The 19,293-nt window shown below is 40.4% G+C and overlaps 2 protein-coding genes across 4 annotated transcripts; one reads left to right on the forward strand and one right to left on the reverse strand.

Moving 5' to 3' along the window:
• Positions 1 to 272: 272 nt before the first annotated feature.
• LOC122775931 (growth arrest-specific protein 2) lies at positions 273 to 15,284 on the reverse strand. 3 transcript variants are annotated; one of them, XM_044036172.1, is made up of 10 exons: positions 15,084 to 15,284; positions 13,038 to 13,240; positions 11,648 to 11,809; positions 9,564 to 9,694; positions 6,477 to 6,618; positions 5,730 to 5,750; positions 5,390 to 5,453; positions 5,004 to 5,232; positions 4,804 to 4,911; positions 273 to 1,676 (listed from the first exon to the last, which is right to left on the reverse strand). In XM_044036172.1, the coding sequence occupies exons 3-10, from the start codon at positions 11,790 to 11,792 to the stop codon at positions 1,467 to 1,469; spliced, it is 1,050 nt and encodes a 349-aa protein (XP_043892107.1). In that variant the 5' UTR covers positions 11,793 to 11,809; positions 13,038 to 13,240; positions 15,084 to 15,284; the 3' UTR covers positions 273 to 1,466. The 3 variants fall into 3 exon arrangements, with proteins under 3 accessions (XP_043892107.1, XP_043892106.1, XP_043892108.1); XM_044036171.1 differs by lacking the exon at positions 13,038 to 13,240; XM_044036173.1 differs by lacking the exons at positions 5,730 to 5,750; positions 13,038 to 13,240.
• A 564-nt stretch (positions 15,285 to 15,848) lies between these two features.
• fancf (FA complementation group F) lies at positions 15,849 to 18,626 on the forward strand. The gene is made up of 2 exons (XM_044035357.1): positions 15,849 to 15,912; positions 16,869 to 18,626. The coding sequence occupies exon 2, from the start codon at positions 16,909 to 16,911 to the stop codon at positions 17,908 to 17,910; it is 1,002 nt and encodes a 333-aa protein (XP_043891292.1). The 5' UTR covers positions 15,849 to 15,912; positions 16,869 to 16,908; the 3' UTR covers positions 17,911 to 18,626.
• Positions 18,627 to 19,293: the final 667 nt, after the last annotated feature.

Genomic DNA, 19,293 nt, shown 5'->3' on the forward strand with positions numbered 1-19,293 from the left:
ACTAATTAATATTAACATAGTACTGAACATGAAAGCATCACTCCATATGATATTCTGTTCACTCTGATGATCGAGACAAGACAAAAGTTGACTCACGGAAGTTTTGAATATGGTATACCATGATGTTTCAGACCCTGTGATGGACGAGCGACCTGCCCAGGGTGTGCCCTGTCTTTTGCGCCATGTGAGCTGCAATTGGCTCCAGGTCAACCTGCGACCCTTAAGACAGTAAAGTGGTTGAAAATGAGTGAAGATATTTCAAATTGTAATAATCAAGTTTTAAGAATTTATTGAAACTTGACATCTAAAAGCATATGTTGGATTTTTTTTTTTACCACAGGCAGGCCTGTGGATTACATGTCACATGTCAAAGACACTGACCTGCAATAGTCGCATCAGTTTTCTGGTAAGAAAGTGGGAAAAGCAATGCGATAAATGAACATGTGAATTATGTTTCTTAATTGTTGTGAAACACATTTCAGTCTTTAGAAGTGAATGGCATAAAACTAGTAAAAGAACTTAAACATTCGCCCTATGTCTGCTGGGATTGGCTCCAGCCGACCCTCGTGGAGAATAAAGCAATAGAATATGAATTAATATAAAGATGATTGTCAAATAGTTATATTTAGTTAGATGTATAAAAATGCATTGCACAGAATATTTGTACAAACAATCAAAGCATTGCAACAACCTAATAAAAAATACACAAAATAAACGCCATAACATTTTACAACCAATACTTGGTTTTAGGGAGAGAATGTAGACATCGTGTCAATATTTGGTTAATTACATGACTCATCCACTATAATATATGGCAATCAGGTCAAAAAGTCCTGGAGGAGGAAAAACGCATGAACAAAAGTGTCTACTTTCCATCAGCCATCACATACACATATGCTAATGAATACTGACCTCCTGTAGGTCCTGAAACCTGCACAACTTCACTCAGGACATGTATAAAAGCAGAGAAACACCATGCGCTTGATTACATTTAAACACCATGTGCACTAAAAAGTAGAAAGTCTACCTACAAAAAAAATCATATTACATTACATTACATGTCATTTAGCAGACGCTTTTATCCAAAGCGACTTACAATCTTACTTGAGTACAATCAGCCAGGGGTGGAGTCATATCGTATATAGTTTAAAATAACAGTTAGTGACTGATAAAGCCACCACTTCTCTTGTATCAAGTTAACTCATATTGTAATGTTCAATGCATTTGGCTTTAGTTTCACAGTTAATGTAAAACAAAATAAAACTTCCATTTGGTTGAATTATTTAAAATAAACAAACCCACAAAAAAGCCCCAAGCATCACTATTACATACGTGAGTTTTCAATGAATGCTGCTGTGTCTGTTGCTACTGTATTAATAAACCAGGCATCATTATGTTAGATTGCCATATCCATCAGCCTTTTCCTCTGTGTCCTTTCACTAATGACAAACTACAGTCTCATCTCTTTATTTTTTGCTGCGGTAGTGTGCTGCCACCACCAGGTAGCTGTCTGGTGCGAGGTCCTTGATATTTGGGGACTTGGTGCTGATGGGAGACGTCTTACCCTCCACCCGGGAGATTTGGAGCATGCGGCACGGGTCGTGTTTCAGCAGGTAGCTCTCAAAGGTCTCCCAGCCTCCACCAACGCGCACCATCACATGCTTGTTGTGCAGCATCTGCGGAGAGAAATTGGATAATGGTGTCTCTTCTATGATGTCAGTGTGTGTCAAAGGAGAGCTTGAAACAGTGTGCTGAGCTCTCACTTCGACACTTCAACTAATGTAGTGATAGAGTTGAAGTTGAACGGACAGTCCGGCATGGCTTTGATGTCAGAGCTTGTTGATGGATGTGGAGGCGTCAGACTGGTTGATGTCTCTGTAACAGCCTAATGCCTTGTTAAGCAGGTACCGACAAACAAACGAGAGTTAGAATTCTGGGATAACATAATGCACATGACTATGATGCTTGTACAAAGCAGGTGTAATGTATACTGTGTTCACCATACACAGTAAAATCAGTACTTTAGCTTACTAACCTTTAATAACTGGCTACAAACACAAATACAGCTGAGTCTTGCATGACAGTTTGCTCATAAACGTCAGTATTGCACACTTTAAATTGGCATCTGAACGCTTGTCCAACCAGCTAGAACTAAGTGGTAGACAGAAAGACAAAATAAAATAAAATAAAATAAAATAAAAAATACATAAAAGCCTGTACTGTGCTCAATCAATAAGCAGTATTTTTCCATCTCATTAAATCTGCAATATTAGTTCCAAAATGATGCCACCTGCTGTATCAGGGCATATTCTCAAGGTTGGCTACCATGGCAACATGAACCATTATAATGGTGAGAAGAAGAAACGAAGGCTCTGGTATATTGAATGCTCAGACACACGCATTCCCCAGAGACTGTGAACATAAAACACGTCTGCCCGACCATGGAGCCTTATCACCCCTGTACCTCATTAACACATCATTACACCTCCACTAAAACAAGCTTGTTCACTGAAGGCCTTCCTCACAGGCACTGTGAATAAACACGTCATTATGAAGACCTTTTAGATGACAATCAGACAAATACTAAATCATTTGATGAAAACAAGAAATGGATAAACTACCTCATGAGATTGTCACCTCATTCTGGCCAGATATTAGTCTTCCTGCCCTCCAGCATCATAACATGCAACATTTATAAGCCTCTTAAAAGAATCAATCTAGGGGGCAGTGGCAGGGCAGTGCTTCCAATCACCAGCACCAGGCCTTCAGGCTTTGTGACTTTAATGGATCTGTGTGATGTAGACCTGTTTCTATCATGCCACACTGGGACACGACCCTTGCTGGAGCTGGAGTTTACCCTCAGTAACCCAGAGAAGGGCACAGGCCCAGGGCTGAGCTGGGATAGTGCTTTTCACAAACACTGCAATGTCACTAGGCCTCCTTGTTGAAGCTACAACCACCTCATTTATTCCACAAGAGAAGGTCAGCCTCTCAGGCTGTACACAGCATTGTGGAGCACTGAGTCTCAGATGTGCTGCATGTCACTGTTGTCCTCGCCAGCGACTGGCTTTTGTCTATTCATGCCTTTTCAGTTGAGACTGTTTCTGTGGGCTTGGGGGGGTAAAACCATCTGAGGAATGTTAATTAAAAAATCACAGCCTGCGTGAGGAACTATGGCAGAGACAGCTGATTTGAGGTTTACATTTGCTTTGACTGGGATCAAAAGATGTATCTGTAACTGTGACCGAGTAATACATGCAAACCTTTGTGTAATTCTGCATGTGACTAATTCTGTCTGGCCTAGAAGAAGAATCCTTTATCTGTTGTTCATCCTAAGGTTGTTATGTGTTATGTTTCTGTTTTCATTCATTTGAAATGACGGTCTGATGCCAGTACTGCACCAGCAGTGTGACTCTCTACCCATTTGTCCTTGGTTGCTCAGCAACACAATAAAGACTGAAGTCCATAGTTAACGAAAAAAAACATAGAAATGATAGTGATGTTGTTATCACTAATATTTGATAACACTCTTGTTTGTCCATACCTTCTAGTTAAATTAAAATTTGCTTTGGTTGAGATGTTATGTCCGTGGTTGCAATCTAATGAGCTGACAGCAGAGAGCATCCAAGAGTGAGCTCCCTTTTGCATGTCTGCACTTGGAAAACATTCGGTGCAATCGGCATGAATCACAAGCTTAGAGGTGTGAAGCCTGGTTGTGGGTTGCCAAGTAACCAAGATCCCAAAGGGACCAGTGTTATTCTCTAATCTGTGATCACCGCTATTTATCTCTCTCTAGTAGCCGTTTTATTCCTCTAATCCAAAGTTGAGAGACATTTCTCAGACTGAAAGATTCAAGTAAAATCCAGTTGCAACAGCCAGCACTGGGTGATACAGATTTTCCTAGTAGTAACTTGGTTATTATATCATTGAAAGATGTGTGGCTTCTATTTTCCTGTTACAACCAGTCAGCCACATTATGTTTGGCTGAAGATGGACATTGTTGGAATACCTTTACCAGTAAATGAGACCTCACAGCAACGACAGGCTCTTCAGACACAATGGTTGATTCATTGCCCAGATAGTCCCAAGTGTCAACGGGGTGCCATATGCTGGGTAAATGAAGAGGAATTCACACAGCACTGTGAATGAAATCATTTTTCTAAGAAAGCTAATTCCAACCATTTTAATCATCATGTTTGTTTGTGTCTCAAATAAAGATTCAGCATAAAATTGAGTACTTACCATTTGTTTTTAAGAATAGTTTTTAATGAATGTTTTATGTTAGTTTATTCTCTTTTAATCTGATGCAAAATTATGTCCTTGAGATATGAAAGAAAGAAAATGCATTACAAATACACTTGCCGTTATTTCAGTAACACTCTGCCTTTTGTGTTTAGTAACACCATTAACATACCTGACACCATTCACGCCTGGGAAACCAAAACTTTCATCTGGTTTGGCCTCCAACAAACTTCAGATTTCAGATAGGCATAAAATAATCTGGATTGAATCTATTAGTAAATGTGTTAACTTTACCCCAGAGTTATAAAAATATTTATTTAATACATTTCAAATTTGAACAATAGTGTGGATTTGGTTTGCAACGATGAGCAGTTATTTTGCCCTAGCAATATGTGATAAAGATGTACACTATATCAGGGTAGTCTATTCCCCTTTGGCTGTGCTTACACATCTTATTAGACTTTATAAACTGACTGTCTTTTAACCTAAAACAATCATGAATGATCATGAATACATTGAAACCTGAAGTTACATTACAGGATAATGTTACGATATACTCACTCTGATAAAGAGCATCTTCTCCCCAACACGGTATCGACCCTGTGACTGTCTTTCTACACAAAATTTATTTGGACACTTGCAGGGGGGATCGTCGGCAATATGTCGCACCTGTAACACACACAAAGATACACTTATCACAGATGTTTCCCTTCTGACGTCAAAAATAGAAACCAAATCAGGGACGAACTACACTGACTTACAGCGTCATCCAAAAGCTTTCCTGTACTCTTCTTACTGGATGTCACTTTGGCCGGAGTCGGGGAAGGGGACGGAGTTGGGGAAGGGGACGGAGTTGGGGAAGGAGACGAAGCAGGAGATGGAGGGAGGGGCGGCGCTGGAGATTCGGGTGATGGAGGAGGTAGAGGCGCTTTCTCTTCTTGTTCAATTTCTTTCTCCAGTTTTATTAGGCCTGGGGGCTCCACATTGTACCTATAGTACAGACCAAGGACATAAAGAGCACTGTCATTTAACTCAAGCGGAGAAAAAGAACACAAACAGTAAAATAATCCAACAATGTATATATGTGTGAACAGTCAGAGATGTACTGAAATGAATTAAGACAAAGTATGAAATAGAAAGACCATACCTTGATGCTATTCGTCCCAACTCTAAGAGACAGAGACATACCTCTCGTGGCTGCTTGTGAAGAACTATAGCAATAGATGCAAAAAAATGCAGGTATTTATCATATATTTATTACACAGACACTGTAGCTGATGCAATGAATCAGGATGAGTGGCAGTGGAAGGAAAAAACATGATGAAAGGGCATTAACGTCATGCATTCAATTCACTCTTTTGCAACCAATTATCCCAAATCAAATGAAAGTATTGCTGCAATTGTCTTGAGGTGCAGATATTCAAGACAGTGAGAGTGGATGAAGGATGAATGATACATGACACACCACACCATGCATCATGGCCAACCTGCTGTTGTTCCATCTACTTCTGAACTGATAAATCCATCCAGAGCAAGAAATCAGGGACAAGAGAGAAAAGACAAGAAAGTAAGAACAGATGTTACCCGTTACTGTACTGTTAATGTCCACTGCATGTGCAGGAGCAGTGCTGAGAGCCTACTGTGTGAGCCTGCAACTTGGCCTTCATTAACTGCATAGTTTTTAAATTGCTTGGTGATGGGCGTCAAGCCATCAGTCAGAAATTAAATATTTCAGGCATGTCGGTTGTAGGCGAGGCCATGTACTCTATGTATGTGACTGTCAGTCCAGACATAGCTGAACACATAATATTGTGATGTGCAAGAAATCCTTGCCGTGGAGAGACATGGATAACACAGTGTGTGAGTGCAAAAAGGAGGAAGAGAGCAAATTGGCCTGTGAGCTGAGGAAAACATTTGCATATTGTTGCCCTACTTTCCCGCTAACTAATCACCATGCTGTGTGCGCGCCTTTTGTTTCACTACAGACATTTTTTTTTTACACAAGCACAGTTTTCAATACTTTGACCAGGTAAAGCGCCAAGCAGATGCGTGTCCTTTGAGCCACAGAGTGGAGAAGAGGGAGGCAGTTCTCAACCTGTGTGATAGTCTACCTGCACAATCAGGCCATTCACAGAAAATAGAAATCTGACTCCAATGTCTTGGCAACGCCAGTGACAGCCAAAGACTAACAGTGATGTATGTGAACAACATAAAGATTGGTTTTGCAGACTCACCTAAACCCTCTGACTCAAACAGACATGTTTCTCCAACTCCAACCTCACGACACCAGGCCAAGAAGTTAGCTGTGTTGTCACGTGCAAAAAAGGAGCCGGAGGGAGCACTCCGCCGACATGGTATCCTCCGATATGGAATACTCTGTTACAGACAAAAAGGTTAGAAGATATGTTTCTGTACAGTAATGATCATGGAATACGTCCCCTAACTTTGTTTGGCGAAGACAAAAACATGGGCCCGCCAGAGTTGATTTGTTGACTTTTTTTTTCAAAACCCATATAACATAAGCTCTTGTCAATGATTTCTAATGGATCTACTGGGACGCTGGCTTCAGATCAGGATCAAGGACCTTTTTGTTCTTACAGATCAATATGGGAAATGGCAGTTTAAAAAACCCTGGCTACTTTACCAGGCCCTCTGTGATTTGGGATCAAATGACAAGCTCATGGGTTTCAGCCCCCACATCGTCTGTTCAGAGAGATTTATGCGCCTTCCTGTGGTTTTTTTTACAGGATATGTGCGTCTGTGCTATGAGAAAGGTGCAATGAGCTCATGTGGGAAATATGCACGCTTTAGTGGGTATTTTTCTTTTCTTTCCAGGGTCTACTTTTGACTTTCTGGGATCCTTTGTGTTGTTGAATTACATTGCATTCCTGCAGAAACAATCTCTAACAATCATAATGACATGTTATTATATCTGAGGTGCCTCATTGAATTATCTACATGTCTGACTATTGTACAGACGGTGCAGACCTTTTGGAAGACATTATGTTCAAGGATGGGAAGTAATAATATGCACAGGGAAATACTTTGCTCAAAAATCCCATAATTGTTAAATCAAATTATTTATGTACAGCTGCCTTTGCCTTCACAGCTGTACATGAACTCTTACACATAGTTCAACACCTTAAGACATATTAGTGGGAATCGGAGAACGCCAGGCCAGCTTTTTTTTAACTGTTTCTAGACTTTGCATTAAGACGTAACCAGCTGCTAGTTGTAGCTTAGCTACAGTGGTAATCGTGTTCTCATCTAACTCATCATGTGAAGGCAAATAATAAGGCTATAGGCTTCCAGGAAAATGGCAATAAATCACAACAGCTGATAAGATAGTTGTATTGATCTTGGCACATGGTCGTAATATGACACAGAAAAAGAAAAAAGCAGCTTAATTCATCTGTAGTTGATTGATTGATACAAACACGTGGGAAGACGTGTGAGAGACAGCATCTACTGTACAAAGTGTGATATATCATTTATCTCGGCTGGAATCACTTAGTCTCACTCCACTCCCCACATTGATTTATAATGGGACTTGTACCCAGACGAAGTCCTCTTTAAAATGGTTATGTGTCAACAGCAACAGCCAGCAAGGGACACTACAAGCTAGAATTATGTGTCTGACCTGTAAAATGGGGTACTGTGTATCAGATATTAAAGCTATAAAATTTCATTATCTCTATCCCGTCCTGTCTATAAAGATGGTACTGTACAAAACAAGTTGCTTGTCCTGGACTTGGTAAATCACATTGACGATAATTCTTTAGAATGTGGCTTTGATTATGAAAAGGTTCTTTCTCAGGACTCCTCTGTGTTTGTCTCCACGATCAATAGGCTCCTTTATTTCAGTGGCTCCTCAGTCGTCCCACGGTCAGTGACCTCAAGTATTTCTTCACATCTGTGCTGCTGCACTCACACTAAGATCAGCAGACCAACTGTCATCAGTGCAGTAATGCCTCAGTGCAAACATCAACAATGCTCACCAAGGAGCCAACAAATGAGTCTTTTGCTGCTTTCCCTCTGTCTAATAAAGACCCGTGCCCAATCAATCGCACTGAGCACCAGACATGTCGTGTCGGTAAGTTGATATACACATTAACTGCAGATGTTGACACAAACATTCATGGCTACAAGTTAAAGACTTAACTCATTGTCTACCACTTTATCCTCCATGTGAGGGCCCCAAGGCTGCTGGAGCCAAACCCAGCTGACACCACATTCTTATGGTGTCCAATTAACCTCTGCATGTTTGTGGACTGTGGGAGGAAAATAGAGACTCCATGCAAAAAGGCCCTCCGTCCGGGTCTTTTTCTGGTAAGGCAACAGTCCTAGTACTAGCCACTAATCTGCCATGTGGCTTTAAAGACCTATACGACAACAAACAATTTTATTTTTATTTATAAACGCTCATAAAGCCACAATTTAGTCTGGAAGGCTACAAGCTCTACAAATGCTCACGAAAGGATACTTCTGCAGACAAACACAAATCCAAATGTTTAAATGATTTATTTTCCTTCCCTTGAATGTCACTGAAGACCATTGTCTCGCAGTGGCCCTAGACCTGATATAGATCAGAGATTTTCATTTGCTTTCTTCAGCACTGACCCAGTTGAATATGCATTTTACTGATTGCTAAGGTTAAATTACAAAAACAACAATAATCTGCAAAGTTAGCTTTTTATCTCCCGATTTCAATAAGCCCCCACTCAAAGCTCAAAAGACATCAACATTCAACATATTTTTCCAATTCTCACAAGGGATGTGGGGCCCCATCAGTTAATGTGTCCCTGCCAGGCTTATTTTTTCTTTTTTAGCCCTGCTGAAGGCTGCCAGCCCCCATCCCCCACCCCACCTTTGTGCACTACTTTCTAAAATTGCAGTGGTCCTTGTTAAGTAGGGACTGATGGTCGTTGCAGAGCTGACAAAACCAATGTGACACAATTGGAAAACAAATGCTTATAAATATTATAATGTTATAAATACGTCTTCCTGATTGCTATTGCTGTGCATACAAATTACATTTATGTCACAATGCAGAAAATGAACAAAACCTGTATTACTTAGTATGGCTGGATGTCACATTGCTTATAATCAAGAGGGAGAGTTGTGTAAATAGCTGAGCTTGTCAGTCAGGCTGATCCAGCCTCTCAATAATGCCTAACTTATGTTTCCTCTGCCTGAAAGAATTTTCTGTCAAATCATTCAAGATGAAAGTCAATTAGGAACATTTTCAGCTTCCAGATTAGTGTTATCACCAAATCTGTTATCAAGCCAGACTACTGTTATACTCCAAGTTTGCTCTATACCTTAGTATTGCCAAGGGCGGGCAGATCTCCATTACTCTGCCTGAACTTCTCCTGTAGTGTCTCAGCCAGCTGGCACAACAGGAATCCATTGTCTAAGCGATCCATGAAGCTCTCGGCGGTGATTTCCAGACCTGACCAGGGAACACATAAAGAAAGAGTCCAGCATAAAAATAGTGCTCATGTATAAATATATACTGTATAAGGAAATATAACCTGGTCCCAGTTGATACTGAATTTAAAGGGTTGTTGTTGTTAACTCACAGAAACCACTTGGGCACCTGAGCTTTAAGCATTTCTACAAAAGTGTTCAAATTTTACAACATGGATCCGAGTGAAACTGGGGGGACTTTCTGGGAAAACACTGTGGGGTAGAAATGACACATATGAAAAGGTATCATGTGATTGTATATTGGAATGCTTCATTATTCTGCACAGTCCCAGAGATGGATTGGTGATCAACATGTGGTGTCCAGTTGACTGACTTCCAGAGGACCATTCTTTCTCAGTTAGATCATTGTGAAATAGGAGGTGGTGGCAGGGGGGTGTCTGTGGAAAGAAACTGGAGAGATTTTTTTTTATTTTTTTTTTTATCCCTTTTCTGTTTCTTATAGGAGGAGGGGTCTGAGGGGTTTGACATTTAATGAGTTCCAAATGTTGTAAATGAGCGCAGAAAAAAAAAAGATTGAAATCTTGAAAAATACTCAGTGAGCTCCTGTCTTATATGTTCAGACTCTCCCCCACTCTTGTCTTTGTGTAGGGCTCTCAAGAAAATATTTAAACTTCTGCATATACTTCTGCCTATGAGCTGCTCAGTTCCTTTCACCACCTTCAACAACATCAAAATGACTCTCCAGTATTATCAAGCATCCACTTCCCACTCAATCAGTGGACTCTTCCTTGTACCCCACCCCTCCTCCCACCTGAAACTGTAAACCCCGATCTGCATGTCAACACTGTTTCCCTTAGACTTTACCGAGAATGCAAAATATGGCACAAAAATCAACCTGGTTAAAAACTGTGAATTCACGGGTAACAAATGGATGCTTGCGCTTCAGAAGGCTTAAACAGTCCATCACCACAGCGAACCCAAGGTTTCTATTGCACTTGTTTCCAGAACAAACACACGCACTGCCAGAGACAACAGGGAATACAATAAAGTTGTTTTAAGTTGTTAACAAATAGGCAGGAATCAGTTTCAGGAGCTTAATTGGGTCAGTTTGACAAATGTCTGCTGGACGAACACAGTCCACAGAGTATCCAATAACTCCCAGTCATTAGGTGAACTATTTTAAATGCAGGCACACATGGTTCAAAAAGTTTATTTTCAAGAAAAACGTCTCCTCATAAATTCACGGCAGTGACATATCTTAAAATGGATGCCAACTCTCGTTAGAGCTGCCACTTTTTAGAGTTTTTCTACCAACTTTGTGTGTTGTTAACCCCAAATGTGAAGTAATGTCAGTTAAATTCATCACAGGTGACAAAGTCCAGTTTACCTTCCCACAGACCGCTCCATGCATTTGTTTTGTGACTACACTACTGAAGGAGCACAGCACCATATATTATACAACAACAGCCTCCGCTGCTTATTCTCAACCACTGGCTGTGCAGTACTCACAAAGTGTTAATGAGCCCCATTATTCAATTAAGGCAAACCTGTGGGAGAGTGTGTGAACATGGAAAGAAGTTCACACAGTCAGGTACTTTAAAATAGTTTGTAATGAGGTTCAGATTGATTCCAGGTCCCTGCAGAGGTGTTTACATCAGCAGTACCAGTTGAATTACTGTTAGCGATCATGAAATCTACAGGGTTTTTTTCCTAGAGCCAAGCTATTTCAAAGAGTCTGTGTTGGATACACCAGCGACACCAGAAAAGGTAATTACAACTAATTTAGCTGACGTGGAATTTTAATGCAGAACCTATGAGCTACTATTTGATTCGTAATTTATTGAACTCAAACTGACTGTGTGTAGCTATAACAAATACCAGTAGAGTGTAGTTAGCATTTTCACAAGATGACTCATAAACTCATGAATATAATAACATCCTGTTGGTGTCATGTGCTGGAGTGAGAGTCACTTACCGAGAATATTAGTGAGCCACAGGGCCAGGTCCTCCTTCATGGGCAGCAGGCTGGCTTCATGTCGACTGGCCAGCCACTGGTGATACTGCTGCATGTCTGTGAGGCCAGGGCTACTGGGATGTTTAGGGCTCAGGGAGCTGCACATAGTTCCCTACAGACAGCCTGAGGAAGACAGTGACACACTGTAACCTTCAACATAAATGCAGAGGTGTCATGTAAATCTACTAGGCATGGGATGATACCACTTTTTTGTGTCCGATACAGGTATCACAAACTCGAATACATACAGCTACCGATATCAGCTACCGATGCAGTCATTTGTGAACATTTATGAACTATAACGCTGTTAATAACACATTTGTACTGAGTAATTTTAAAGACATAATTCTCTGACTGTGTAACAAATACTATTCTCCCAAAAAGAAGAAATAAACATTACTCAGCTAAAATGCATGGTGAAGCATGCAATATAGGATTTTGGATTGTATCGGATTTTACATTTTCATCTGTCCGATACTGATTTTGACCAGTAAGTGACTGATACCTATTTCCATCCCTAAAATCTACATGCAGTGCTTTTGTCCTCTTGGAGAGTCCATCTGATGACATGAGATGTTCTCATGGATCCTGGCAGCACTAGTCTTTTATCATATTTTCTAAATCAATACGTTATTATTATGATATGATCCAGAGGCTGCTACTGACATCAGTATTCAGGGCAATACAGCAAATGAGACATTTCTCACAGTCTTCTCCAATAAGATGCTCCCAATGAGCTCTAAAGTGAAAATCTTTCACACTTCAGTCCAGTGTCACTCCATTAATGTTTTTTGCAGCTGAGACAAGTGAGTACTTAAAAAAACAAAGACAAATGGGCACCAGATGTAAGACAGGCACAACGACACACATGAAACAGGTCAGTAGTTATTATTCACAGCTGAAAAACATGGGTGCTGTCATTACTGTGTCTGAATATACTGCTGACTAATATGTAAAGATGAGTGATGCAGTGGTACAAATGAGAATACACCATGCTACATCCTTTAGTTTCTTATTGTTCATCAATTAAAAACACAGATGACAGACCAATAGCACAATTGATAATAATAAGCTACTGTATACTATGTGCCATTGTGTTCAGTGGCACATTAAAACAAACAGAGAATGAAATGTAGTTGTTGTGTTTGTGCAGTGTCACCTCCGGCCAGGACACAAGCATCTAACATTTCACTTTGGAATGCAAATAGTGCCAAGATATCTGATGCAAATTACAAAAAGGGCTTATTCAAGCACAGAAGCAAAGCTGCCACGAACAACACGTTCATAGTGTGATGTCTGGAAAATGTAGTCTGAATACTGAGGGAGAGCAGCACAATGTGAGGAATCTGACCTTTAAAACTCTGTAACATTTCAAGGTCCCACAGGAGTTGGCTGTAACCAAATCACACGGTGGTGCAACACTGGACATCAGGACCTTGATGTCCGACCAGGGTCGTCTTTATCTTCCAGAAGACAAGAGCTCCTCGTTGTGTACAAACACTAATATCTGGAGCTCAGCAGTCCCACACAGGTGCTACATTCCCATGGTGGAGGCTGACAGACAGAACAAGGGAAGTGGGATGAATTCTCATGTCTCAATGTACGAGACCTTTTCATACAAGCTTGATGACTGGTGTTGTGTGTAAATAAAAACATGGGTTTTTAGCATATAGGGAAATAACACTGTAAAATAAATCTATTTTTTGTTTTAATGAAGATGAAAAATGGTTTTAACAAAAAGTGTAATCATTTATAATGGTAAACTATAAATAAATATAATAAAATAAATATAAATGTACTGTGCAAAAGTCTCAGGCCACCATTAGAGCTGATCCAGTCATTTTCATTCATTTTACTGGAATTACAATGATTCTACAGGTAAAGTGTAAACTATTTAATGTGACCCTGACACCTGAACAATAGCAAGACCCTGGTTCTCTGAAAACTGGAATGGAATCCTAGTTAGTGTTACTGATAAAAACTTGTGTTTATCCTGCTATTTAATTTTGAGAAATATCTGCTGCGATAAAAATCAATTACACTAGGTTTCTGTTTTTCTCAGATTAAATACTCCTGAGAAAATTTTAAATGCGTAGTCTCAAAGCTGTATTATTTTATTTTCATTGTTTTACATAAACTACTTATTACTTCAAAATATTGTTTTCTCTCAACGGGACCATGAATGAACATCCTGCTGGGTTTCCCCTACATTTTTCCCAGGGAAGAGTCTTAAAAGAAACAACCAGCTGTTATTGAACATACTTGGTTTCTATCACCACACTGCAGCCTGACCTCCTCATTTTCAGGCCAAAAACACTGCGCCTGCATGGGCTTTATGTTGCATACACCATCTGCTAAAGTTTTTCAGAATCAGAAACTTCAGAGTCAGAATTACAATCAGAATCTGGCACGAAGACATTCAAATATACATTTTCTCAGTCCCAGAGGCCTCATGACTTCAGCAAAGCCTTCATAAAAAGCTGCAGTTGGCTGCAGATTGCTACAGGAAAGGCATAAGGATGGGAAATTTGACTGCTGAATCCCATCAATTACAAAAAAAACAAGCGTGGCTCTGTCCTCGTAACCCTCTGCAACTTTCATGCCTTTCTCCTCCGCAGCAATAAACTGATCTGGAGACTAATTTGTCCATTTAAACACGAGGACTTTGCATGTATGCATTCCAGAAAGAAACTGTGTGGTGCATGGCATCAGCAGCTTTACATTGACACCATCAGAAAATGTCAATGGAATCATAACATACTCATAATATATACATACTATCCTACATCACAAGGCTTGCATATACTCCACAAACATAAAACACATTCAAACAAGTCATTTTGGTTTATAAGTGTCACACAAAAATAGATTTGCACCAACAGCAACATTTCAGTCAGACAGGCTATGTTACAAAAATAGGCTATTAAGATTTAACTGTAGTATCTTTACCTCGTCAACACTCAGCAATAACATTGTAAGACTGTGTTGTCTCCTCCTTTTGCAACTGCCTCAAATAAAAACAACCACATCAGACGTTTCACCATTCTGAAAATAGGATCAAGGGAGGATGCCTGATGAATTATGGCTGAACTCCAGCCCATTGCACACAATAATTAAAACCACTGAAATGTCTGCGCTGCAACGGAAGTAAAAGCAGAAATCACAGCGTGGATAATTAAACATACATTGAATTAGGTTTGAGATAAATAAAAACACAGACACTAACTTCCGGTTCAAGTGAGAATGAATTGAGCCTAAAAAAGTTACAGAAAATTGTAATTCTGAAAAGTAAGTCCCATCATGATATGCATACAGACAGTCAGAAGTATGATAATCATTTAGAAGGCAGCGAGAATGTATCGCAGGAGTCGATAGACAGCTTGATATCTGTGCTCACCCTGAGGCTTCAGCTGGTTGGTGCGCACCTTCCTCTCACTGTGAACTTCGGGCTCGCACTTTTCATGCTTTTCGCAGCGTTGCATCGACCCACAGGTTACACTCCACAACACTGAGCCAGTGTGGAGCGGGAATCTCTCTCTCATACTAGCATCTGACCGCACACACGTGCGCGCGCTCACGCACACTAACACACTCCCACTCCTGCACACACATGCACAAGCACACATGTATGTACACACACACACGCTGCTGCTGCTGCTGCTGGTGATGGGAGGGAAGTTTCTTGTTGCTGGCGCTGCCTCCCCCTCTTCGCTCTTTGTGTTGTCCCATATTAATATCAGATGTTCATATTGCATGTCCGTAAGAATCCTCTTATTTTATATATTTAGGTTTTACTTTTATATTATATTTCATCGTTTTGCTTTTCTTAAGTCAATCTTATGTTTCATGATGATGCGACATCTTAAATCGTATCCTCTTGTTTCATTGATTGTTATGCACCAACAAAAACTCGAAAAAATGTGTATGTGAAACTGAAAAAATAAACACTTATGTTATTGAAATCAATCGTCAATGTAATGTAGATATTATATTAACCAGTATATACATATAAAGATTGGGGGGATTTAAATGTATGTATGGTTTAGTTTTATATATCAGTTCTGCAGTCAGTGTGGACGTGAGTACTTACTCAGCTTTTATTTTGAAGGAAACGATTTGGCGAGGCTTCTACTCGTATGCGCATGCGCAAATGTTAAAGCAGCGGCGTTGACAGACGGCGGGAGGAGACTGGAGAGAGACGGAGGGAGGCCACAAACACACAAACAGTGAGTTTACATAAAAACAGATGTGTGTTGATTCCCTGTATAATCCTTTGTAAATGTGTCACATTGTCTTTTGTATGTATTGTCAGCTGTTCGACGGGTTTTGTTTTGAAACGTGCAACAGGAAGTCTTGCTTAACCTGAGCTGGTTAGCAAGTTGGCCAACTGAGTGTTTCGGGCTAACTTTCAGCTCTGTTTGATTCTGTCTTTGACTGAACTCCAGTCAAGAAGCGTCATCGGTGTCTTTGGTACTCCACATACTCATGCACATGCTTTTTAGCTGGAGCTCAGTAGTTTATGTGGATGCTCTGCCAAAGACCCCGTTCAGGCACGGACTCAGGGCCGGTCTAAACCTTTATATGGGGTACCGAAGCAGAATTACATTTTGTCCCCCCAGTGAGATCATTAAAGTGGCAGTGCTGAACCTTTGGTTGTTATGTTAGTATTCTGCCTTTGTTTGGTCTTCAGGTACATAAATAATGTTACACTATTGTATGCTGCTTCTTTAGTGTGAAAATAATGTGTATACTGCAGCAGCAGTAGCACGGGGGCAGGAGGGGACAAGAAGCATTTATCAAACTGCTGAACAACTGGGGTTTAGAGCAGTAGAATATACTTCCAAAACTTAAATTAGTGTAATGTTGCTGTTTCCTGTGACTAAAATTGTGTTACTCTCTGTGTGTAGCATGGAAGTGTTACCCAGTGATATGAGATCTAAATATCGCTGTACTGAGAAACACACACAGAGAGAGGCTTAATCATCATTGTCTGAATGTAACACACATTTGTCATGATGAAATGCACTACAGCAAATGGATGGTTGCAGTTACCACACTGTACCTCTCCTTTACAACTGATTTTCCATTTCCAGTGGGTTTTTTTTTATCTGCAATGAAATCCTCATTTTAGCAGGATATGTGTCAATTTTTATTGAATGCTAGATTGTGTCTGTCTCCATAGTGCCTGTCCTGAGACTGAACCCTGAGGCAGAGAGTGGCACATGGATACACTGCTGAAAAACTTGGCCAGCTCAGTGGAGCTGCTGGCGGTGGTGGCACAGAGTGATGTGGTGGAGCAGTGGGATGAACAAACTCTGACCAGAGCTTTTCAATGGGCCCGGTACTGCGAACATCTCTTCTCCAGGTTTGACAATAACCCTGTGATAAGAGGGATGATGGAGAAACAGCTGCAGCTCACAAATGAAAATCTGCTATCTGCCCTCTCTGGATACACTGAGTTGTCCTTCTCTGACCTTTCCCAGTGCCAGCACCTGCTGCTCTTTGGGCTTTTGAACAACCCTAAACTGCCTGGCTCCCTCATGAAGACACTATTTGACTGCAAGAGTTCTGCGGACCTGGAGGTGACTGGCCTTTGCAGTCGGATCATTCAGTCTAAATCAGCATGCAAAATCCTACGTCCTCTCACAGACTCCTCGGCTGTTAGTGCTGATGCAGAGGTGCAGGGAGTGGTTCTGATCGAGAGGCTGGGCGCTTTGATGAGCCAAGGCAGTAACATGTGCAGGACAGAGCATTTTTTAGACTGTGTACTCCAAGGATGTGAAGAATCACCACAACATTTTTGTGGAGTCATCGCTGTAGCTCTGCTGACAAGAAAAAACTCAGCTCCCCAGGATATTCTCGTAGACTGGCTGCTGAAAAAACACAGCATTCTGAAACTCATGGTCACAGCACTGCCTCCTGCAGTTATTACGGACCTGGCCAAAAAACATCTGAAGTTTAGAGATGCATACTGTGATGTACTGAAAGAGTGGGCTTCTGGTATGGAGTACAGCCTCAGTGAGGGTGAATGGCTTCAGACCTGTGCAAACCCCATGGTGTCCTATCAGAAACTGACTGAGCACTTTCTGGCCTTGTTTGAGGCTTGTCCTTCTCTGAGGGATGATGTGGAAAAACAGTTTGATGCTCTGAAGGTCTCTGATGGAGACTTTGATGTCAGAGGTTTGAGTGTGTGGGGAGATCTTCTATCAGCATTAAACAAGTGACTGTCAAAAGTTTTTTTATAGACCTATAATGTGTTTATTTGTATATTGATGCATTGTTTGTAGAGGTGTGCATATTAAACCTAAGTGTGTCCATCAAACTGATTATTGAAAGCTGTTGTAGTTTCATAGTTTCAAAGTATAAACTTGATAACAAAAACAAACTTCAGACATTCATAACACACATTTAAAATGATACTTATTGTTTTGTGGTGTTAAGTACACATGAAAAACACACAAACCTGGACACAGACTCAACAAACAAAAGCATGAGTTGCATAGTATGCACTGTGTACATTTACTGTAGGAAAAGCAATAAAACCTTAAATGTACTCACTTTGCTTTCATTCTAGTTTTAATACTTCTGTGGTAGTTTAGCTGTGTTCCTTGTTAAAATCAAAGTCATTCCTTCTGAGTAAGTACAATTTGATATTTGTTTGGACAGATGGTTATATCACATGCTGCTTAGAAATCAACAGAAGCGCATGACCTAACTGAATTAAATTCAAGTAATTGTCAGGCAGTGAATAGTTTACTCTTAATAAATTGCACCCTGGGGAGTTACGGCTACATTTATCATTATAAATGTATATAAGGTATAGATCTGTTGTTTTTAAAGTCCTGATTGTTACAGTGGGCAAACCTATGGAGAGAGACATGTTTAATTGAATAGCTAAATGAACAACTGTCTATAAAATGGCAATAAAGCAGCAAGGACATTGTGTTCTCCCTCTGTACACACACACCTAAAATCATTTCAATTTCTCACTCCATCTGTCAGCACCACCTTTCACCACAAGGCCGCACTGGGTCTCAATCAAAAAGGTTTTATTGGCTTAATGCCAGTCACGTGACTTGAATGCCAATTCACACATCTCAGGCCGGGCTCATGTGTCGTACCAGTTCTGTGGCGAGGGATCAATTAGTCAAATCAGGCGTCTTCAATCACACCGGCCACAATAGCTGGTGTCCAACTGTCAGACAGCGGATTAGAGTCGTGGTCCGTGTGGAAGGAAACGCCAACATGGCCACAGCTCATTAAACACACCATAAAAGCAGTTCACGTAGAGACAGACATGGGTCACTGAGTAAGGGGCAGTAAGTACACCACCAATTTATTTCCAACCAATAAAGAACATATGCAACGAGCTGGATGGAAACCAACTGATTGAAGGGATCTCAACTGCTCCTATGTGTTTATATATTATATAAACGCAGTTGAGAAAATTACTATAGGCCTACATGCAAAGTAATTTACTTAGAATTTCATTGATTAACGTGGATATGAATAAAAGACGAAATTACATATGAATTGTTAGCTTATTTAAACCTGATATTTTTTTTCAGCAAGCTAATGAGACTCTTCTACCTCAGTGTGATTGCATG

This window comes from Solea senegalensis, linkage group LG10 (genome assembly GCF_019176455.1).
Source record: "Solea senegalensis isolate Sse05_10M linkage group LG10, IFAPA_SoseM_1, whole genome shotgun sequence".
Classification (NCBI taxonomy): domain Eukaryota; kingdom Metazoa; phylum Chordata; class Actinopteri; order Pleuronectiformes; family Soleidae; genus Solea; species Solea senegalensis.

Coding starts and splice junctions, on each gene's coding strand:
- fancf (XM_044035357.1), top strand. CDS start 16,909: ATGGATACACTGCTGAAAAACTTGGCCAGCTCAGTGGAGCTGCTGGCG.
- LOC122775931 (XM_044036171.1), bottom strand. CDS start 11,792: ATGTGCAGCTCCCTGAGCCCTAAACATCCCAGTAGCCCTGGCCTCACA. Junction 5,233..5,389: donor TTGGGACGAATAGCATCAAG/GTATGGTCTTTC, acceptor TCTGTACTATAG/GTACAATGTGGAGCCCCCAG. Junction 4,912..5,003: donor GAAAGCTTTTGGATGACGCT/GTAAGTCAGTGT, acceptor TGTGTGTTACAG/GTGCGACATATTGCCGACGA.